Below are 21,111 nucleotides of genomic sequence, written 5' to 3'. Positions count from 1 at the left end.
AAGCTAGTTACCGAAGCCAATGATCCATCCTTTGACAAGTCTACATGGGAAATCAAAGAATGGAAGCAGGCCTTAATTGATTTAGGTGGAGGCGAGGAGGAGACTGAGGTTGTGATGGTTGACGTGGGCGAAGCAGGAACTAGCGGGGTGAAGGGTTTGGATGGAACTGAAGGTAGAAACAAGGGAACGATGGGCGATGAAGGATACAAAAGATAAGGCCCGAGCCTGTTTTATTTTGCTTTTATGATGTTTTTACGAACAATTTCTACGGTCTGTAATGAACAATAGTATTTAGGATAAAGGTTCTATGATCCTTAAGACAATATGCGGGAGTGGCAAAGGTGGAGGGATCCTCTGTTTGTGGGGATGAAGCCTTTGTTGCCCCTGTTTTTAATTTTCGTGTTCTTTTAAACTGTTAGTAACTCTTACTTAACCCGGATGGATGGTCCATCTTTTCGTATGGTGAAATCCGGGTTAAGGATTTTGGATACGTCCTTGTGGCTTATTTTAATTAATATATAAATCTTTTGACTATATACCTGTTATTTATTTTCAAAAACTTGTTGCATATAAGTTTAGCATTGTTAATAGTTGGGTAAATAATCTTGAGTAAAAGATTTTTAGGATAAAAGATCTTTAAAAATCGTTTAGAATAGAATATCCTTAAATCATAAATTTTTGGATAAGACATCTTTATTAATTAATAAAATTTATACAAAGAAAATTTTAGGATAAAGTATCCCGAAATCAGCTAAATATTTTATTAATCAAATTACCTTTTAAAAGATTAGCCTTTCTAACTGGATTATCCAAAGTTATTACAATAAATATCAAACTTAAGTTAATCAATAAAGATCATACGAGAAGGTCTGGATAGACCTAGGTTACCCGAAGTATTGAACTCTTATTGTTCCTTACTAGAATAGCTTTAGGATCCGGGATCCTTAGTTTCTTGATCTTCAATGATAACTTAGAAAATTCACTGCAAATAATTCATATTATTAACTGAGATCAAACCCATTAGACTGGGGACAAGCCCAACAAATATTCTAGGGACAAGCCCGTGCAACTGGGGATAAGCCCATGTAATCTGGGGACAAGCCCGTGTTACTGGGGACAAGCCCAACAAACTGGGGACAAGCCCACAAAATAAACTGGGGACAAGCCCAAACTGGGGACTGGCCCAAAGATACGGATGTTAACTGGGGTCTCGCCCGAACCGGGATTTAGCCCAAACGTGAGATAACGTGAAAACGTTATAAACCGGAGGTATGATACGTCTACCATATTTCGTAGGATCCTCCATATAGCCGGAGACAACGAAATTGTCAGCCACTAAGCGTGTACTGGTCCCGCTGCCCCGAACTATACGTTGGATAGCGTGCGCAACTGACGATCGTGAGAAAGGTGAAAACCTTTAAACCTTAGGGGATATGACCATCGGGGGTCATATCCAAACGTGGGCAAGGCCAAGGGAAATAGTAAAGTACCTTAAATGTAAAGGAGAGGTGGCCAACCTCTTAGACATTGAACCTCTTATTGCAATCTGCATTTTTACTTAAAAACTTGGAAAGGATAAATTGTTAAGAATATGTTATCCTTGAATTAATAATAGGAAATTGTAAAGAATAAGAGATCAGATAGATATTAACGATTTCGGGATCCTAGATCCTTTTTTGGATTATGTATCCACTCAGGATAGTGGATCCTGATCAGAAAAAATATTTCTTGAGATGGATGGCATTCCATGCTCTTGGTAACCTGTTGCCTTCCATTGTGAGCAAATGGTATGCCCCCTTATCTGCTTCCGATTCAATTTGATAAGGTCCTTCCCATTTGGGCACTAGCTTCCCATCAGCCGGATTTGTTGTATTTTGAAAGGCTTTCCTTAACACTAGATCTCCTTCTTGAAATCTTCTGATTCTGATATTTTTTGTTGTATGTCCCAGCTACCCTTTGTTGATAAGCTGCCGTTCTGATTTTTGCTAGGTCTTTGAGTTCTTCTATAGCATCCAAGTCTTCAAGAAGGGTTTCTTCATTGGCTTCAGGATCACGGATGCTGGTTCTCGCAGTAGGAACCACCATTTCTGTTGGAATTACTGCTTCTAATCCAAACACCAAAGAGAAGGGTGTCTGGCCTGTTGCATTTTTGGGTGTAGTTCTGTCTGCCCAAAGAACATAAGGAAGTTCTTCAGCCCATTTTCCCTTCTTGGATCCTAGCTTTTTCTTTAGATTGTTGATGATGATCTTGTTGCTAGCTCTGCTTGGCCATTGGCCTGAGGATGAACTGGAGTGGAAGTAATCATTTTGATGCCCCAACTGTCACAAAAGTTAGTGGTTCTATTCCCGATAAATTGGGAACCATTAACACAAACAATTTCAGCAGGAATACCAAATCTAGTTATAATATTTCGTTTAATAAAAGATATTACTTCCCTTTCTCGAACTTGTACAAATGCTTCTGCCTCAATCCATTTGGAGAAGTAGTCAGTCATAGCAAGCATAAAGACCTTTCCACCGGGTGCTTTTGGTAGCTTGCCCACAATATCCATACCTCATTTCATGAAGGGCCATGAAGAGGATATAGGATACAGAGGCTCCGCCGGTTGATGAAGGATGTTCGCGTGTCTTTGGCAAGCATCACATTTCCTTGAATACTCCACTGCATCCTTCTTCATTGTTGGCCAGAAGTATCCAGTTCTGAGTATCCTGGAAAATAACGCTCTTCCACCTGTGTGATTACCGCAATCTCCTTCGTGAAAATCCTTGAGTACTTCTTGGATCTCAGGATCCTCGATGCACCTCAGATATGGACCTGCAAGAGATTTTCTATATTCCATATCATCTAATAAAATATATTGGGATACCTTGAGTTTGAAGGACTTGGGATTTTCTGTGGCTGGAATTTCTCCAGTCTGAATGTAGTTCTTGATAGGATGGATCCATGATCCTCTGTTATTTGAGGATAAAGGATCCCAAAGCACGATTTCTTTATCATTCGTTATCTCTCCAACTTCCTGTTCTCCTATTGCTGGCGAGAGAATGTGGATTATTGGGATTTTCAAATCCTCAGGAATCTTCAGAGATGAGGCTAAGTTTGTTAAGGAATCTGCCCCAGCGTTTTCTTCCCTCGGTACCTGTGTAATACTAAATATTTTGAAGGATTTTGATAACTCCGTCACAACATCTAAATATTTCATTAGTTTCTCACCTTTAACAGCATACGAGCCATTAAAGTGGTTAGTTATCAATAAAGAATCTACATAAACTTGAAGATACCTGATCCTCATGTTTTTAGCTAATTGCAAACCTGCTATTAAAGCCTCGTACTCTGCTTCATTGTTTGTTGCCTGAAACTCACAAGCTATGGACTGGGGTAATATGTCCCCTTGTGGCGATTTCAGTAGGATCCCTAATCCTGTTCCTCTCACGTTGGATGCTCCATCCGTGAAGAGTATCCAAGGGTCCTTGGTCTTTTCCAGTTGTTGGACTTCCAAGTCAGCTTCTTTTTGTAGATCACTAGTGAAATCAGCCACAAAGTCCGCTAATGCTTGAGACTTTATTGCTATTCTTGGCTCGTATTGTATATCATATGCACTTAACTTTACAGCCCACTTAGCCATTCTACCTGATAACTCTGGTTTTCTAAGAACATTCTTTACATGAGAGTTAGTTCTCAAAATAATAGGGTGAGTTTCAAAATAATGTCTCAGTTTAGTAGAAACCATAATAAGTGCAAGAATTAGCTTTTCTAAATGAGAATACCTGGACTCCACATCTAAAAGACTTTTACTTACATAGTATACGGGATGTTGTTCACCTTCATGATCTTTTACCAAGACTGCACTCACTGCATTTCCTGAAACAGCAAGATATAGATACAAGGATTCTCCATCCACAGGCTTCATCAGAGCTGGAGCCGAGGATAAGTAATCCTTCAGGGCTGTAAGAGCAGCTTCATGTTTTTTAGTCCACTCAAACTTCTTGTTCTTTCTAAGGATATCGTAGAAGTCTTTGCACTTCTTGGATGATCTTGAGATGAACCTATTCAGGGCTTCTATTCTTCCGGTGAGTCTCTGGACGTCTTTGGCATTTGCAGGAGATTTGAGATTGACAATAGCTTCGATCTGCTCCGGGCTTGCTTCAATTCCTCTCTTTGTGACCATATATCCTAGAAACTTTCCAGCCTTAACACCGAATTGGCATTTGGACGGATTTAGTTTCATGTTATACTGGTCAAGGATATTGAATGCTTCCTCGAGGTCTCTGAGGTGATCCTCTGCCTTCTTTGATTTTACCACCATATCATCTATGTATACCTCCATAGTCTTGCCCAATTGGTCCTTGAACATCATGTTGACTAGTCTTTGGTACGTTGCTCCTGCATTTCTTAGTCCGAACGGCATAGCAGTATAACAATATATGCCGGTTGGAGTCATGAATGTTGTATCCTCTTGATCAGATGGTTCCATCTGAATTTGTTGGAATCCAGAGGAAGCATCCATAAAGGTGAGCATTTCATGTCCAGCCGTTGCATCCACCATGGCATCTATATGTAGTATTGGGAAAGGATCCTTGGGGCATGCCTTGTTAGCTAGCCATCGAGGATAATGAACCTCTCTGATCATACCGGCCTTAAGAAGTTTTTCAACTTCTTCTTGTATGATCTTGTTTCTCTTAGGAGTGAATTTTCTTCGCTTCTGATGGATGGGCTTAACAGATAAATCAAGGCCGAGTTAATGAGTAATTACCTCTTTCGAAATACCTGTCATGTCTGAGTGCTTGAAGGCAAAATTTGATCTCCTTCGCCCTAGGAAGGATATTATATCCTCCTCGATTTTGCTGGGGATACTGGATCCTAGGAACACTTTTATCTTTGGATCTTCGGGGTCCAATGATACTTCTTTGAGGTCTTTCTCCCGAGCTTCCAGCACGTTCCTAGGGTGTTGCTGTAGTTGCTATGCTATAATTTGCTTGGCTGCTGGCTTCATTGATAATGAATAGTAGTTCTTAACTTCCGCTTGGTCACCTACTATCTTTACAACTCCCCAAGGAGTTGGTAGCTTGATGCATTGGTGATAAGTTGAAGTTACGGCCTTCATTCCATGGAGCCAGGGCCTACCTAAAATAACATTGCAACAGGAAAGGTTATCTATAACACTAAATTTTTTGTATGAATTTAACCCTTCGATATAAATTGGGAGGTTGATGTCCCCCAATGTCTTCTTGGTTTCACCACTGAAACCGACTAGCACCGATGTTCTAGGAATGATTTCTGAATCCGGGATGTTCATCTTTTTGAGGACGTCATGTTGGATAATGTTGACCGAGTTGCCCCCGTCCACTAGGATCCTGCGTACATAATGGTTAGAGATAAATAAAGTAATAATCAAACCGTCATGATGAGGATCTTGGATGTTCAGCTTGTCTTCCTCATCGAAGAAGATTCTCTTGTCTATTGTTAATGTAGTTGAGACTATAGGATGATCTCCGTTATCCATCTTGATCTCCTTGGCGAATCTTTTTGCTGCGGAGAAAGAAGTTCCGCATATGTCTGAACCCCCCAAGATGAAATTAACTGTTGGCACATCTGGCTTGTTTTGTTGAGAATCCTGGATCCTTGAGTTGAAAAAGACTCTCTGATCAGTCACCCGAGTAGTAGGGATGGGTGGTCTTCTCTCATTGTCCAACTCGAATTCCTCTATGGGGTTTTCTTCTATGGCACAAGAGTCTCTGAATAATTCGTAGTCTCTGGAGACAAAGTTGATCACATGAGCATCTAGCGGTGGTGGTGTTGCTTTCTGTGGAAGGTCTTTAGGATCTTGGGTTTTGGATTTCTTCCTTCCCAAGGGTTCTTTAAAGTGACCCTTGCTCAGGAGGTACCCAATTTCTTTCCTTAAGCCGATGCGCTCGTCTGTCGCGTGGCCAAAGTCTTCGTAGAAGGCGCACCACTTAGACTTGTCCTTGAAGCCGACGACCTTCTCATTCTTTCGGGGCCACCTTTCTTTTTCTCCTAGATCCTTCATGGCACAAATCAAGCCATGAGTATCTACAGAGAAACAATAGTCGGAGATGCAAGGGTAGTCTTCATCGTCATCTCCTTCTTCAATTGTCTGTACGTTCTGATTGTTGAACTTGGCGTATGACTTCGAATTTTTGTTCCTATTCCAAGATCCTTTATTCTTCTCAGGAGTTTCTTGTTTTGTCTGTCCCCCGAGACGATCCTGGATCTTTTTATCTTCTTCCAAGTGGATGTACCTTAATGCTCTGCTTCTGACTTCATCTAATGTCCTGCACGGAGTCATCACTAAATCATCATAAAAAGGGGAGCTCTTTTGAATTCCCATCTTGAATGCTTCAACAGCAGTAGTCATATCAAGGTTTGGGATTTCTAGAGCTTCCTTTCCGAACCTGGTAACGAAATCCCTAAGGGATTCATCACTAGGTTGGATAACACAATATAAATCACTGGTTAACCTCTCAAATTTCCGACTACAGGAAAATTGAGTGTTAAACAAATTAACTAAATGAGAGAAAGATGTAACCGAGAAAGGGGGGAGACTTAGCAGCCATTTTAGCGCAACTCCCGTTAATGTGGCTCCAAATCCTTTACAAAGGCAAGCCTCCTTGAGTCTTTCAGAAACAGGATTAATTTCCATCATTTCCCTATATTGGGCAACATGTTCCTCAGGATCGGTGCTCCCATCATACGTCTTCATGTTGGCAGTTTGGAACCGCTTCGGAATTTCAGCATCACATATGGGCGGAGCGAATCTGGATAATTTGTGACTTCCCTCCGGTATCTCAGGAATTGGACGTATCACTCCCGGGACACTGGATATCATATCCTTTAGCTTTTACAACTCCCTGGCCATGGCCTGGTTGATACCTGAATCCTGCATGGGAACATGGTTAGTATCTAAAGATATAGGATCGTACCAGTTACCTCTCTGCTGGGTGGAGTTTGGTATTCCAGACGAGTATCTGGGATAAGAGGAGTCAGCAATAGGAGTGGGTCCTCCGGAAGCTATGGTCTGCATGGGGATTATGTCTCCATCATGGACTTCGGAAGATTGTATTTGCTGTATTCTTGAAGATCCTTGATCCTGAACAAAGGGTCCTTGAGGTTGGTAACCATAGGAGCCTTGAGCATATAACCCAGATGATCCCAGCTGGATGATTGACGACCCTTGCTGAAATTGCGAGGATCCTTGAGCCTGTAGACCCACGGACCCTTGTTGAAGGATATGTGATCCTGACTGAAAGAGCGAGGACCCTTGAGCCTGCTGACCTATGGACCCTGGTTGCAGGATAGAGGATCCTGGCTGAAACATTGAGGATCCTTGAGTCGGTCGACCCACGGATCCTAATTGCAGGATAGAGGATCCTGGCTGAAACATTGAGGATCCTTGAGCCGGTTGACCCACGGACCCTGGTTGCAGGATAGAGGATCCTGGCTGAAACAGTGAAGATCCTTGCAAAAGCTGAGCCATGGATCCTGGACTTGTGAAATCCAGCATCCTGGGCACCAGGGGAGTGAGATCTTCTGCTGACCTCTTATTCTTCCTGAGATCTTCTATCTCACGAAGGATCCTCTGGTTAGTCTTGTTCTATTGCTCCATATACGCTTTAACCTGCGAAAACATAGATGAAACATCACTGTTAGTGTTAACCGCTGGGGCAGCAGCAATGGTTTTCGAGCTCTGGAAGATTGGTAGTTGCGTTCTGCTTCCAGTAGTAGTTCGTTGTGCTGCCGTGATTGGCGGAGGCATTGGTGGCAAGGTCCTCGATGAGAGAGGAATTGATGAGGGCATGGTTGACGAAGCAGAGGTGGATTGAGAGGCCATTGTGAGTGTTCAGGGTATGGAAAAATGAAGCTTGATGAGAATAATATGGATTATAGCACCAATTGCCCCACGGTGGGCGCCAAATTGTTTTGGACAAAAATCAGCTAAGGATCAAGTATCCAAATCTGTTATGTGAGGTAAGGTGCCAATTCGATAATAACAAGTGTATAAGTGTGATATCGGTGAACACAATGGTTTGATCACGAGGGAAAAAGCCCTTAACCAAGATAGTCTTACTTCGGTCAAAACTTATCAAGGCAATCGTTGGTAAAATAGCTCCGGTCAATGATTAATAAGATAATCTTTGGTCGAAGCACTTTAGTCAATGATCAACAAGGTAACCTTTGGTGGATGAGTATATGGTTATCTCGGTCTCCGGCACAAAAAACCCCGGACGGTGAAAACTATCACCGTCAAGTTTATTAATGAACAAAACGCGATTACAAGTGTGTTGGAGAATATGATCGAGATTACAATGAAAGCTAGTGTTGAGAGAGTGTTTAGTTATGCTCAAGTGTGTGTGTAAGTACATGTGTGTTTTCTATTCGATCATTACTTGATTAAATAAGAAAATATCAATAACAACATTTCCTATCTATCCGGAAGTCTTCCACCTAGCCGCTCCACGACCTTTGACCACGTGCCAATAGTCACCCAGTAGCGAAATAAGCGGAAGAATGAGTCACACAACCGTTGATGATATTTAAACTTCAATCTTCTAGAGAGTTTGTCCATAATCAGCTATGTTGAATTAGGATCCTACATCCATGTTCCAGCTATAAGATGTTCCATGAGGATAATTGATGCAAATTCATCTTGGAGTTGATACACCTGTCTAACACATCACCATACTAAATGCAATCATTAGTTAACAAACAATACCGAGGATCGTCGATCCTTTATATCCTGACATAAATTTCAAGGATAAACTATCCATAAGATAGTTAATGATAAAGGATCCTCAGTATAAAAATCGTGGCCTAACAATTACAATGAACTGGAACTGGAAGTTCACACCGGTGGAAGGGTATGTGATAAATGAGCTTATGGGTTTGTTGGGCAAATTGTATGATTTTAGATTCAAAGGTGGAGAAGATAAATGGGTTTGGGGTGGTGACGGGTCCGTGAGTTTTTCGATTGCTTCGATCAAAAAACTTTTGTATCAAGCAACTCCCCTTCCTTCCAAGAAAATCTTGGAGTGGAACTCATGGGTTCCGTTAAAAGTTAACGCTTTAGCTTGGCGGGCCATTCAAGATCGGTTGCCTACTATCGATAATTTAATAAAAAGAAAAATCTGTTTCGGGCCAAATATTTGCAATTGTTGCATGGCGTCGGTTGAAACTGTGGATCACATGTTTACGTCGTGCTATGTCGTTATCGTTTGGCAAAGCATAAGCACTTGGTGTAATATTCCCCCTATTTCTGCCTCCTCTGTAGAGGACATTTTTGATATCAAAAATCATGTTCCGGATAACGAGTACAAGAGAAAGTTAGTTCATTCCATCATTATGATTGCTTGTTGGTGCATTTGGAAGGCGAGGAATGACTTAATCTTCTCCAATAAACCCATATATATTGGGAACATCCTCAGTGATATAAAAATTTTAAGTTTTCTATGGATTAAAAATAGGACTAAATGCTTGGATATTGAATGGGATAAGTGGAAATGTCCTGTATTGTAATATGTTATTGTTTGTAACCTGCTGCTAGCTTCTTGTTAGCAAGCGGTTGGGTTGTGTGTGTTAATGGATGTTTGTTGTTCAAAAAAAATATAAATGGGGTGGTTCGGTTATGGCGGATTTTGATTTAACTTTAATCAAAATCTACCCCTATTTGACGGTTTTCAAAACCTTATTAAACCGGCCCACTAGTTATGTCGGTTATCGGTTAAAATCAGTTCGGTTATGGTTCAATTAACAGGTTATAATGGTTAATTTGCTCAACCCTAATTCTTACAGTTTACAAACTAAACATAAACAACAAAAACTCAAAAAATATGAGTTACAAAAGAAAATTCATGAACCCAAATTTATACCAACTCTCCCAATCTAAGCTTGCTCTTCTACTTCTATTTTCCACACAAAAAAATGAGAAGGCTTCTATATCTACCAATACACAAATGATGATAGATATGATTATGAGATCAATACTCCCCCTAATTCTCTTATCATATCTTCATAAATCTTTAAGCTTCCGTTGACGGTCCTTGGCTTTTGTATTCACCTTCACTTTCGTCTTATAATTCCTCTTGATATTATTTTGATCTTCTATTCTTGATCCATCTTACTCCATGAATGTTGGTCCACATTTGGGTGGAAAGTCCTGAATCACAATCACGTTGATTTTATTGTGCATTGGCTTTGTGTTGCTTGTTTCACCCTTTTCTTCGGTTTCGGACATGACACCTTCCTTTGGTCCACTTACCACTTCATCCTTAAATAATTCATCATATCCATCCTTTATTTGGTAATAGTTGCACTTGGTTATGGTCTTGAAATACAACTCGAGCATGTTTATGTATTGAATATTTGAATGTATATCAAGTTGATCTGGTGCCTTTTATCAAACGGTATTTCATCTTGGTTGCGATTAACATCCATGTGGACCATGTTGTTCAAGATCAATGAGTCCACTTGTGGCAATTGGAACATCATGCTGTGAAACTTGAATGCTTATGATTCACAAGATTAAGGTTATAGACTGATAGAAATAAAAAAACTTGCTGATTATAACATGAGCATGCAAGGTTTCTAAAACCCAAATGAACAGTGGTGTTATTTAATTACTTTTGACGAAAGTAAAGACAAACAAAAAGGTGGTCGTGCCGGAGTGGTTATCGGGCATGACTAGAAATCATGTGGGCTCTGCCCGCGCAGGTTCGAATCCTGCCGACCACGTTTTCTTGTTGTAGATCTTTTTTATTTAGAATAGGACCGGTTCATAATGAGTTTCATGGACTTTGAAAAACTTTTAAAGTCTAGAACAAAATATGAATCCTGCCGACCACGTTTTCTTGTTGTAGATCTTTTTTATTTAGAATAGGACCGGTTCATAATGAGTTTCATGGACTTTGAAAAACTTTTAAAGTCTAGAACAAAATATTACTTAAATAGCAAATATATTATCTTTATTAAAGATTACATTTTAGATATTGTCAAATTCTAACTTCACATATCATCCGCTAAACACAACAATAGTTTTAAGGGTTAGGCTAAACGTACCCCCCTTGCGTACTTGTTATACCCCTTCCCCTAGACTTTCATTTCCTTCAACAATTTTATTTGACATATTATTACCCTCTAATAATTTTAGTCATTTCAAGTCTCCTTTTAAAATATTAAATCAAATACTATAAAGTTTTTTTTTTATTGTTTTTTTATTTTCTCTCTTTGTGTTTATTGTTCTTTATAATAATAATATTTATTATCATTATAAAATATTTTTAAAGAATAATGATATCACGTCTTTATAAAAACGATAAAACGTTTTGTATATATTTTTCTTATCATATGCATCACACCCGACAAAAAGATCATTTAAATATTTTTTTGATATGTTCGAAACATGAAATTAATGTCACATGAGAAAAGAACCAACTTGTTGTTCAAGTCGTATATTGCTTAATTGAAGAAAAAAATGTATTTCTTTTTTTAAAGTAAGTTATCACTAAAAATTATTTAAAAAGATAAACACACCCTAAAAGAATTAACACACTCGTAGAAAAAAAATATTTTTATTCTTTTTAATTTTAAAAAACGTTTTTTACATAAACAATTTTTTTTGTTATTTAAAAAACAAAACAAATGTTTTAATAATATACAAAAAAGGAAGATTAAAGGAAATGAAAAACTCTTTAAATAATAAAAAACTTTTTTTTTAATTAATAATGATAATAATAGATGACAAAATGACAAAGAATAAACATAAAGGTTTAAATTGTATTAATGTAAAACTTAAGGGAGGGGGTATGTTTAGTAAAAATGAAGGAGATGGGGTATGTTTAGCAACACCACGAGCATAGATTACATCCCATATCTAACTTGTATCTGTTGGAAGTAATTTCATACTACAAGTCGCAAGTCGGTGAACTTGAAGGATCAATACTGACAAGTCGGTCATAGTTGGTTATGTTTCATAATTATAGCATGTTTCCAAATTGTATTGTGATTATAATGGTAATGTCTTTGCTAGCAAGTTAGGGTTAGTTTATATAAACGATGTATGATTTGACATTATAGAATGTCAAACGTGAGGTGCAACCGAGTTAGGGTTCATCTAGGGACACACACGATATGTAACCGAATTAGGGTTCGTCTGGATGCAACCAAGTTAGGCTTCATCAAGTGTCACACCCCAACCTACGGCGGAAATGCCGGGACGGACTGATTGTCACAGCTCACAAGGTTACTATCATGCAATTATATAAAATTCATATATCTATTTGTTTCATTCAAATAACACCATTATTCATTACAAAAAGGAATCCAAAACAAACAAAACATCCAATAATTCAAATGAACATTTAAAGTCTCGAAATAAACTCTTATAACATAAGTCCTTAAACAAATCTTCTAAATCCACACTTCACATCAAACGGTAACCTGCATATGCGTGAAAATAATATATTTTGTCAAAACGAGGTTGAGTGAGCAACACACCAGTTCAGTTTACATATATAATAAAATACGTAGCTGCAACGCGTCAAATGATATTAACAAATCAACCAATGAGCAAATAAAATGAGATGTCGAAAAGCACAAAGCTAAATCGACTAGCGTATGATCATACTATTTTCTGAGATTATGCTGAACCTCTCCGAATGCGGTTCACATTGAGCACATAAATATATAGCAAGTATGGCATGAGATTAGTTAACACATAAGATAACAATTGCAGTTTTGTGTATAGATAAGGTGTGAAAATATAATAAGTTTCGCATATGCCCCCAAAACATGATAAAACGAGTAAAAAGGGGGAATGTGGTACTCACCTCAAAGATGAACGAGGATGGTTAAGATGATGAGGATGAGGAAACGAATCACACGCGAACGTTAAAGCCTAAGAGAATAAAGAATAATCGGACATGCTAAGTACGAGATCTAACTAGATAATTAACAATAAAGAAATATTATTTTAATATTTTATTTATAAGGATTTAATATTAAACTATCATTTTTAATTTATGAAAATATACTTAATAAAATGTTATTTTTTAGTTTTACTTGATATATATATGTATTTATTAGACGTTAGTTTTTAAGTATGTCTTTATTTATATCTATACATATATATGAATATATATATATATGTGTGTGTGTGTGTGTGTGTGTGTGTGTGTATGAAAACGAGTCTTAGAAAATATATGTGAACGAAAAACAAATACTAAAAGGGGTCGCTTTTTAGTTTAAACAATCTTTAGTCATAATTAATATTAATAACATAATTAGTTTTCTTGAATAATAATAATAAAACCCTTAAAAAAGAAAACGGGTCCAGCATGGTTCAAACCAGCGACCCACATTTTGATAAACACACAACCCAACCAACTGATCTGCAAGTTTAGATCGATTAAGACTCAGTTCGTTTTATTATAAACAAGATCTGATTTTTGCCCCCTTTAACCAAGAACCCTAGAATCTGAAATTAACCCAATATGATTACAATTGATTAAATCATGTTTAGGGTTATTGATTCTCATGCAAACGCGATCTAAACCCAGTAATTAATTACCTTAGATGATGAGCGGAAGGGGGGAAACGACGCAAGAACAGGGCCGACGGTTAAGGTGATGAACGAGTAATGAAATGGTCAAATGAATTCAATTAAATAGGTGGGTTTTGTCGGCGATCGAACAAGGAAGGTATCCTTTCAATTAATTGGAATAGTATCAACGATTTCTTGTTCATTCGCGTTTTATGGTTTTTCGGTTAGGTTAAAGAAGGAAGAACGATTAAGAATGATGTAATTAACATAGATAGATTGTCGGTGGGCCGCGTTTAATCAAAAGTAAACGATTTCCTAATATAAAACTCGATCACAAACAGATTTGGACATTCAATTGATTGATTTCTTGATTCGGGTCCAAGAAAGCTTGATTTTGGGTCGGGTTTGGATATGGATATCCACTTTAGGAAATGGATTATAACAAAGTTTACATACAGGCCCCTCAACTTTGAAGATGGATAAAGAAATGGATAGAATCTTATGTTTTGGGGTTAAAAGTGTCAAAGTTGAATAAGTGTAAATATAAATATAATAATAATTTATAACTCGATAAATACGGAATTTATTAATGATGAAACCCGGACCCGAAAGTGGGTCGGGTAATGGTTACAAATGATAAAGTGAAAAACCCAAAATGTTACATCAAGAGTCAAACCAAGTTAGGGTTTGATAGTTTGTAATCAGTTTTTTGAGTGATATTTTCTAATTAGTATAAAACGAGAGTTATTCGTTTAGTTTTTGTGTTGATTATCGATACGGGACTTGAGTATCAACATTTATTTCCTTGGTCACAAACAACACTAATGATTTGCGAAGTTGTATCGATAAAGACTAAAGCTCTCTACATTTGGCATGTTTCCTTTTTGGTTGATTCGTGTGATTTCACATGTTATATATATATATACTAGGTTATTGACCCGTGAGCGTCACGGATGGAAAAATATAAACTTTATGTTCACGGGTGGAAAAATATAAACTTTTTAACATGAACCGGTAATATAAAACGGGAAAACATAAGTTCATACATACATGTCGAGACGATAAAGATAAAAACTTTACTAAAGATTACTTCAAAAGCAAAATAAACTGCATTTTACAATCATTCTATAGATTAAAAATAACAATTTCATATATTACTAAAGAGTTCCTTATAAACAACATTTGTAGTTTTGCTTGTCACTTTTCCTTCCTTGTCTAATATAAGCATTTTAACACCGTCTCTACTCTTCACTCGTGATAAAGTAACATATAGTTGACCATGCGTAAACACCGGTGCTCGTAGGTATATGCCAACTCTTGCGAGTGATTGGCCTTGACTTTTGTTAATGGTCATTGCAAACCAAACCGAAACAGGAAACTGTCGCCGTTTTAATTTGAATGGCAGTTTCTTATCTGTAGGAGTTAGACCACTACGAGTTATATAAGTGCGAAACCCAATATTGGTACCTGAAATTACCTTGACTTCGATAAAACGCCTCCCCAAACTAATAACTTGTAATCTGGTCCCATTGCATAAACCGTTCTTCTGTTCAATATTCCTTAGTAACATTATTGGCACACCAACTTTTATAACCAATCTATGATTAGGCATACCAGAAATCTTTAAACCATTTAGAAAATCCGGTGAGTGTAATGCTGCATCGAATTGTCTAAACTATCAGAACTAAGATATTCAACTTCTTCTCTATGAAACATACACAAAAATATGTCATTAATTTCTTCGACAACCTCATTTAAAGGTGCAAGTATGGCCCTTTCTTGGAAATATGAAATATCATTACATTTTTCCAATAACAAAATCAATCAAATTAGAAAGAAGATCGGAAGATTCACGAATCAAAAGATTATCTGGTATCTCTATAATGGCGTTACCGTCATTGTCACCACCAAGTTTTCTTTCACCGAGCTCCAACAACCATTCAACAAATCTAATGGTGTCTTCCAAATTTGATGATTGACATCCGACAGTTAACCTCATATTTTTGGTTAACCTAAGAACCTTGCATTTGGTCCAAATGTGGGATGAACTAAGTGAAGCATTAACAATGTCACTACGTGACCCATGTTGTACCACGGGTAGGATTTGTCTGAAATCACCACCAAAAACAATCACTTTACTACCAAATGGATGTTGACAGTTGCTACGGTTACCATCTTTTATAACATATTTTAAAGCCCTATCCAAGGCTTCAAAAGCATGTTTATGTATCATAGGAGCCTCGTCCCAGATAATGAGATCAGTTTTGTTGATTAACTTGCAAATATCTGGATTTCGTTTTATTGAACATGTAGAATCCTCAGTTAGATTTATAGGAATTAAAAATCTAGAGTGAGCGGTTCTACCTCCCTCAAGTAACAAAGATGCTATACCGCTGGAGGCAACGTTTAAAACAATTTTACGTTTTGATCTTATGGAAGCCGATAATGTCTTCCATAAAAAAAGTTTTTCCCATCCCTCCATAATCGTACACAAAATAATACCACCCCTCTTTTGATCAACTGCTTCCATTATTTGATTATATACATCTCGCTGCTCATCTGTTAATGAAATAAAAAGACGTTCAAACTCACCAGTCATGACTTCTGTGTCATACGCTAGCTCCTTATTCATAAAACGATTTGTTGTTGCCAAAATACTATCATCATCAGGGAAAGACATTGTAGGAAAACAACGGAGAGTACAATTATTTCTGAGAAGGAAGTTCTCAATTTCAAGTAACGCGAGGTTCTTTAGTTGTGTCTCTAAAAGCACCAATTCTGTAACGATAGATAAAATATTTAAACTGACTATTTAACTTAACATTTTTATGAATGTGTGAAAAAAGTTCAAAAAATAACAAATTAAAAATAATTTGTACCTAGATTTTTCTGGTCATTTTGTTGTTTGTAAAGAATTCCATCAATTAAATAATGCCAACACTTTTCCCATACGTCGTCCGGTCTAGATAAACTGTATGTGATTAACATTGTAGCAAATAAACTACGTAAATAATAACCACTTGCAGTATGATTTGTTTCTTCAATAGCTTCTATATACTCATTGTCATCATCTAAAAGCCCTCTTTATAACACGCATCCTTATAAGTAGCACACACTTCACCATCAACAGTACGAATATCTTCAAAACACATAGGGCCTTTAACCTTGTTCAACAAAATTCTTAGATAGTATGCTTCATTGAAAGCCGGAGGGACATGATGAACACGGCCAATTGAGAAACCTCGTTTACGTAGGTCCCAAACCCTTTCATCGAGTTTCCAAACAAATTTTGTTGGAAACTCATCGTAGGTTAGCGTTCGAGCAAGACCATATTGCTGATTACACTCCATCCAAGCAATGAATTTTGAAGAACCAACACTCAATTTGTTTAAAACGTCTTCCACGTCGTCATCATCTGCGAAAACAACTGTTTGTTGTCCAGGTAAATGAAACGGAAGCCGAGTCACAGAAGGTACTCTGTAATGGACGTCAAAAGCAAAAATTCTCCATGCAGCCTCACATGCAAAGAGATATCTGCAATCATAAAACGCCTTAACTTCTTCGATCACTTCTCCTTGATTGTCAGTCCTGTCTTGCGCAAGAGATATAGTAGCACGATCCGGGACTTTATTAATGTACTTAAACAAATACTTAATCGAACCCTCTTGATTACACCATTCAACATTGATATGGGCCTGATATTTTTTTAAGAATCTGCTGTTATATGGAACAACATGTCTGTTGTCTAAATTCACCGCAGACTTGACAACAACATTACCCAAATCTCTTCTTCGGTAAACAGGAAACCCATTCGAATCAATTGACGTCTCGTTCTGAAATTTCTTTGGGAATTTTTTAGAACATGTGTTATCGTCCATACACGAGCATTTTGGATTAGCCACACCGCAAGGACCATGCATCATGTGGTCGCTTACAAGAGAATACAACTCTGGATCTTCATTCAGATATAGAATTTCTGCTGAATGAAATTTGTCTATATTCTCAGGATTATGAATTTTATGTTCGGAATGCAAAAACAAAGCCGTAGGAATTTCAGCCCTTAGGTTATATACACGTGTTACACACGGGTGGAAAAATATGTTAACAAACATAATAAATTTAAACAACAAATTTAAGCACAAAAAACTTCTTCAACTTTTGGATCAAAACGTTAACCATTTACAATGTCTAGATATTAAAATTAAAGTTACTATAAGTTAGTGTACACCAAACCACAAAAAAAAACATCAACAAAAGACCTAGACATCTTCTTTCATATTAAACCACCATCAACTTCTTCAAATATTATAACAAAAGAAACTCATTTTGCTTCACCACCTGAAAAATTAAAAAAAAAAACAATATAATCCAAATTAAATATACCATTAAAATAATAACATGTTTAATAATGAAAGCACGCGTTACACACGGTTGAAAATTATAATAAAAGTAAAAAAAATATATAGTATGTAATACGTAAATTGAGTTATATTATATAATGATTTTTATTTATGACTTTTATAATAAGTTTTTGATATATTTATATACTATTAATTATAAATTATAATTTGCAAACAAAACATTGGTGTTTGATTTATTTTAAAACAAAACATTCATACTGATATTATTATACATTTTATGTGTAGAAGAAAGATTTTTTATAACAAAATGTTGTCACATATTAAAAAAATGTCTTTCTATAATGTTGGAAGAACTGGAGACGAAGACTCAAACAATAATGTAAGATTTCAATATCTTTCAATGGCTAGTTACCTGTATATCATACGCGTGAAAATTGTATATAAATATATATAGCGAAAATGATAATAATAATAATAATAGTAGTAATAATAATAATAATAATAATAATAATAATAATAAATTGATATTGTAATATTTATAAGAACAAATACTTTTACATTCATTAGAAGGTATTATATTGTTTTTATTAAAATAAAATAACACACAATAACAAATTAATAACGTAAAATGCCAACTTAAAAACATCTTTCTAATTTAATCCATGAAGCCAAAAAGATATATCAATAAAAACTACATCATGATATATGAAGTCATAAAGTCTTGTTTATTAAACAATCATCAAAATAGTAAGAAATGCGTTGTAATTTTTTATACTTTTAAAGAAGAAAACTAAAATCACTACAAAATCAAATTCAATGTATTGTTAATAAGAGAAATAAAGGTACAAATACAATTCACAAACTTATAAACAAATCATAAATATCTATGTACATTCTTGGAATGAAAGAATGAATTTTATAATAAGAATTATATAAATATAGTTAACATATTATCATACGGTTAATAATAGAAGTTGTTTGATAAAATTATTACACGACTTTTATTTATAAATGATTTAGATAAACTTTAAGGATGTAATCGAATTAATTATTATGTCAGTTTTGTCTAAATTTGAATATTAAAGTGTGTAAGTTTCGGTTTAATTTAAATATTCATATTTTGTCAAATTTGGTTACGAAATAAATCTGACTATTAAATTTGAATATTAAAGTGTGTAAATTTCGGTTTTATTTAAATATTCACATTTGTCAAATTTGGTTACGAAATGATTTATATATGAAAAATGAATATGTCTATTTAGTTAAAAAAAATAGTATAACTTAAAAATAACTTGTGACGACACGAATTCATACCGAACAAATTTGATACTTTTTTAAAATTAAAACAACACGTTTCGAAATAGTTACAAAATATTTAAAAAAAAATGGTTAATTGGTCAACTTCAAAAAATTATGGAAAGGTTTTTGATTTTTGAAATATTATAATCGGGGGTTTATTTTAGACATTAATTTTGACATTTAAACATAATAAAAATGGTCAAATATAAGGAAATGAAAAGTTTGTTGAGATTGAAAACTATGTAAAGCTTAAAAGTTTGTGTTTACTTTGTAAAATTCCATATTTAATAGGGTTTAATTATATTATGACTATTAACCATAAATTAAGCAATTATAGTGACTATTTAAAATTTGAAATATAAATATAAATTCAAAATGATTTATTTCAAATTTCGTATTTAAGCAACAACTTACTATATTTTCAGTAACATTAAAACTAAAAGTATATGACTATCTAATTATATAACTATAAATAAATATAGAAGTTATTATAAACCATAGATATGTTCAATATTATATACATAGTTATGCATAAACTAAGGATCAGTTAAAAATATTTGTGTTTATTTTATACATTCATTTTGACATAATTAAAAGGTTTTTTATCTTCTTACCACTATTATATGCACAAATTAAGGACCAACGGTTTTTATTTTAAGCCATAATTTTGACATAATTAAAAGATTTTATTATAATCTTGCATTTAAATTCTAACAATATTATGTAACGATAATTTGGCATTTAAATAAAAATATGGAAAGTATTTTGATAATAAAAAAGTTTTAATACGAGTTTTATTTTAACAATTAATTTTGGCATAATCAAAAGATTTAAATTTTCATTTTACCATTATTATGCTCATAACTATGCATAAATTAAGGATCCGAGAGTTTTATTTTAAGCAACATTTTTTACATAATTAAAATATTTTAATATAATCTTGAATTATTACAAAAACATTAACCTACAAAGTATTTTAAGATTTAAAAACTTTTAATGCGAGTTTTATTTTAAACATTCATTTTGACATAATTAAGATGTTTTCATCTTACGACTATTATACTCATAATTATGCATAAATTAAGGAACAAATGGTTTTATTTTAAGCAGTAATTTTGACATAATTAACATATTATTATAATATAATATTGAATTCAAATTCAATTAGAATCGTATAACCATTAATTGGTATTTTAATGGAATTTTAAAAAAATCTTGATAGTATTTTGATATTGGAATATTTTTAATAACGGATGTTTAACTTCAAATAACATTATGTAACAATTAATTTGTATTATAATGGATGTTTAACCTTAAACTAGAAAGTATTTTAAAATTGGAAAATTTTTAATGCAGAGTTTTATTTTACGCATTCATTTTGACATAATTAGAAGGTTTTAATATTAGAACTATTATATGAATCTATAATTATGAATAATTCAAGGACCAAAGGGTTTTATTTTTAACCAATAATTTTGACATAATTAACATTGATAATGTAATATTGAATTCAAATTCAAATTCAAATAAAATCGTGTAACAATTAATTGGTACTTTAATGGAATTCTAAAAAAAGGTTGGAAAGAATATTGAGATTGGAAAACTTTTAATGCGATATTTTTAACTTCAAACTGTATACAAAATGGAAAAATTAACATAACAATTCAAATTCAACATTGTATTATGGCAATAGTTCAAAAAATAACAAACAAATACAAGAAAATATCAATACTTTACATATTAAAAACCAAGAGAAATTAAAAAACTGGTTAATTACAATACATTTCTTTGATACAACCTATTAAAAGAAAAAGAAAATATGATTAATTACAACCTATCAAAACATACATTTTTATCATATCTGTTAACAAAACATTACAAGATGACACCTTATAATGTCA

The 21,111-nt window shown here is 34.8% G+C and overlaps 3 protein-coding genes and 1 non-coding gene across 4 annotated transcripts; 2 read left to right on the top strand and 2 right to left on the bottom strand.

Annotated features, from left to right (window-relative positions):
• The first annotated feature begins 8,839 nt into the window (after nucleotides 1–8,839).
• LOC143529018 (uncharacterized) lies at nucleotides 8,840–9,529 on the top strand. The gene is made up of 2 exons (XM_077024908.1): nucleotides 8,840–9,336; nucleotides 9,478–9,529. The coding sequence occupies exons 1-2, from the start codon at nucleotides 8,840–8,842 to the stop codon at nucleotides 9,527–9,529; spliced, it is 549 nt and encodes a 182-aa protein (XP_076881023.1).
• Nucleotides 9,530–10,662: 1,133 nt separating this feature from the next.
• On the top strand, nucleotides 10,663–10,744 carry TRNAS-AGA (transfer RNA serine (anticodon AGA)). The gene has a single exon. It is a non-coding gene; the product is annotated as a tRNA-Ser (tRNA).
• A 3,892-nt stretch (nucleotides 10,745–14,636) lies between these two features.
• LOC143529017 (ATP-dependent DNA helicase pfh1-like) lies at nucleotides 14,637–16,538 on the bottom strand. The gene is made up of 3 exons (XM_077024907.1): nucleotides 16,430–16,538; nucleotides 15,367–16,328; nucleotides 14,637–14,657 (listed from the first exon to the last, which is right to left on the bottom strand). The coding sequence occupies exons 1-3, from the start codon at nucleotides 16,536–16,538 to the stop codon at nucleotides 14,637–14,639; spliced, it is 1,092 nt and encodes a 363-aa protein (XP_076881022.1).
• An 83-nt stretch (nucleotides 16,539–16,621) lies between these two features.
• Nucleotides 16,622–17,473, bottom strand: LOC143637744 (uncharacterized). Its single transcript, XM_077105061.1, has one exon. It carries the CDS (start codon nucleotides 17,471–17,473, stop codon nucleotides 16,622–16,624), a length of 852 nt encoding a protein of 283 aa, XP_076961176.1.
• Nucleotides 17,474–21,111: the final 3,638 nt, after the last annotated feature.

The sequence above is a fragment of the Bidens hawaiensis genome, unplaced genomic scaffold (genome assembly GCF_021521415.1).
Source record: "Bidens hawaiensis isolate Kalapana, Puna unplaced genomic scaffold, B.hawaiensis_p1.1 tig00008407_1, whole genome shotgun sequence".
Taxonomy (NCBI): domain Eukaryota; kingdom Viridiplantae; phylum Streptophyta; class Magnoliopsida; order Asterales; family Asteraceae; genus Bidens; species Bidens hawaiensis.
Note: the sequence above shows the minus strand (reverse complement) of the source record. Positions and strands in the feature narration are given on the sequence as shown.

What these genes read in the sequence shown, in the direction of transcription:
- LOC143529018 (XM_077024908.1), top strand. Translation starts at nt 8,840, where the DNA reads ATGAACTGGAACTGGAAGTTCACACCGGTGGAAGGGTATGTGATAAAT. An exon ending in GATAACGAGTACAAGAGAAA is followed by an intron (nt 9,337 to 9,477) that starts GTTAGTTCATTC and finishes GATTAAAAATAG; the next exon opens with GACTAAATGCTTGGATATTG.
- LOC143529017 (XM_077024907.1), bottom strand. Translation starts at nt 16,538, where the DNA reads ATGTTAATCACATACAGTTTATCTAGACCGGACGACGTATGGGAAAAG. An exon ending in AAATGACCAGAAAAATCTAG is followed by an intron (nt 16,329 to 16,429) that starts GTACAAATTATT and finishes CTATCGTTACAG; the next exon opens with AATTGGTGCTTTTAGAGACA. An exon ending in TTTCTAATTTGATTGATTTT is followed by an intron (nt 14,658 to 15,366) that starts GTTATTGGAAAA and finishes TGTAAAATGCAG; the next exon opens with TTTATTTTGCTTTTGAAGTA.
- LOC143637744 (XM_077105061.1), bottom strand. Translation starts at nt 17,473, where the DNA reads ATGATGCATGGTCCTTGCGGTGTGGCTAATCCAAAATGCTCGTGTATG.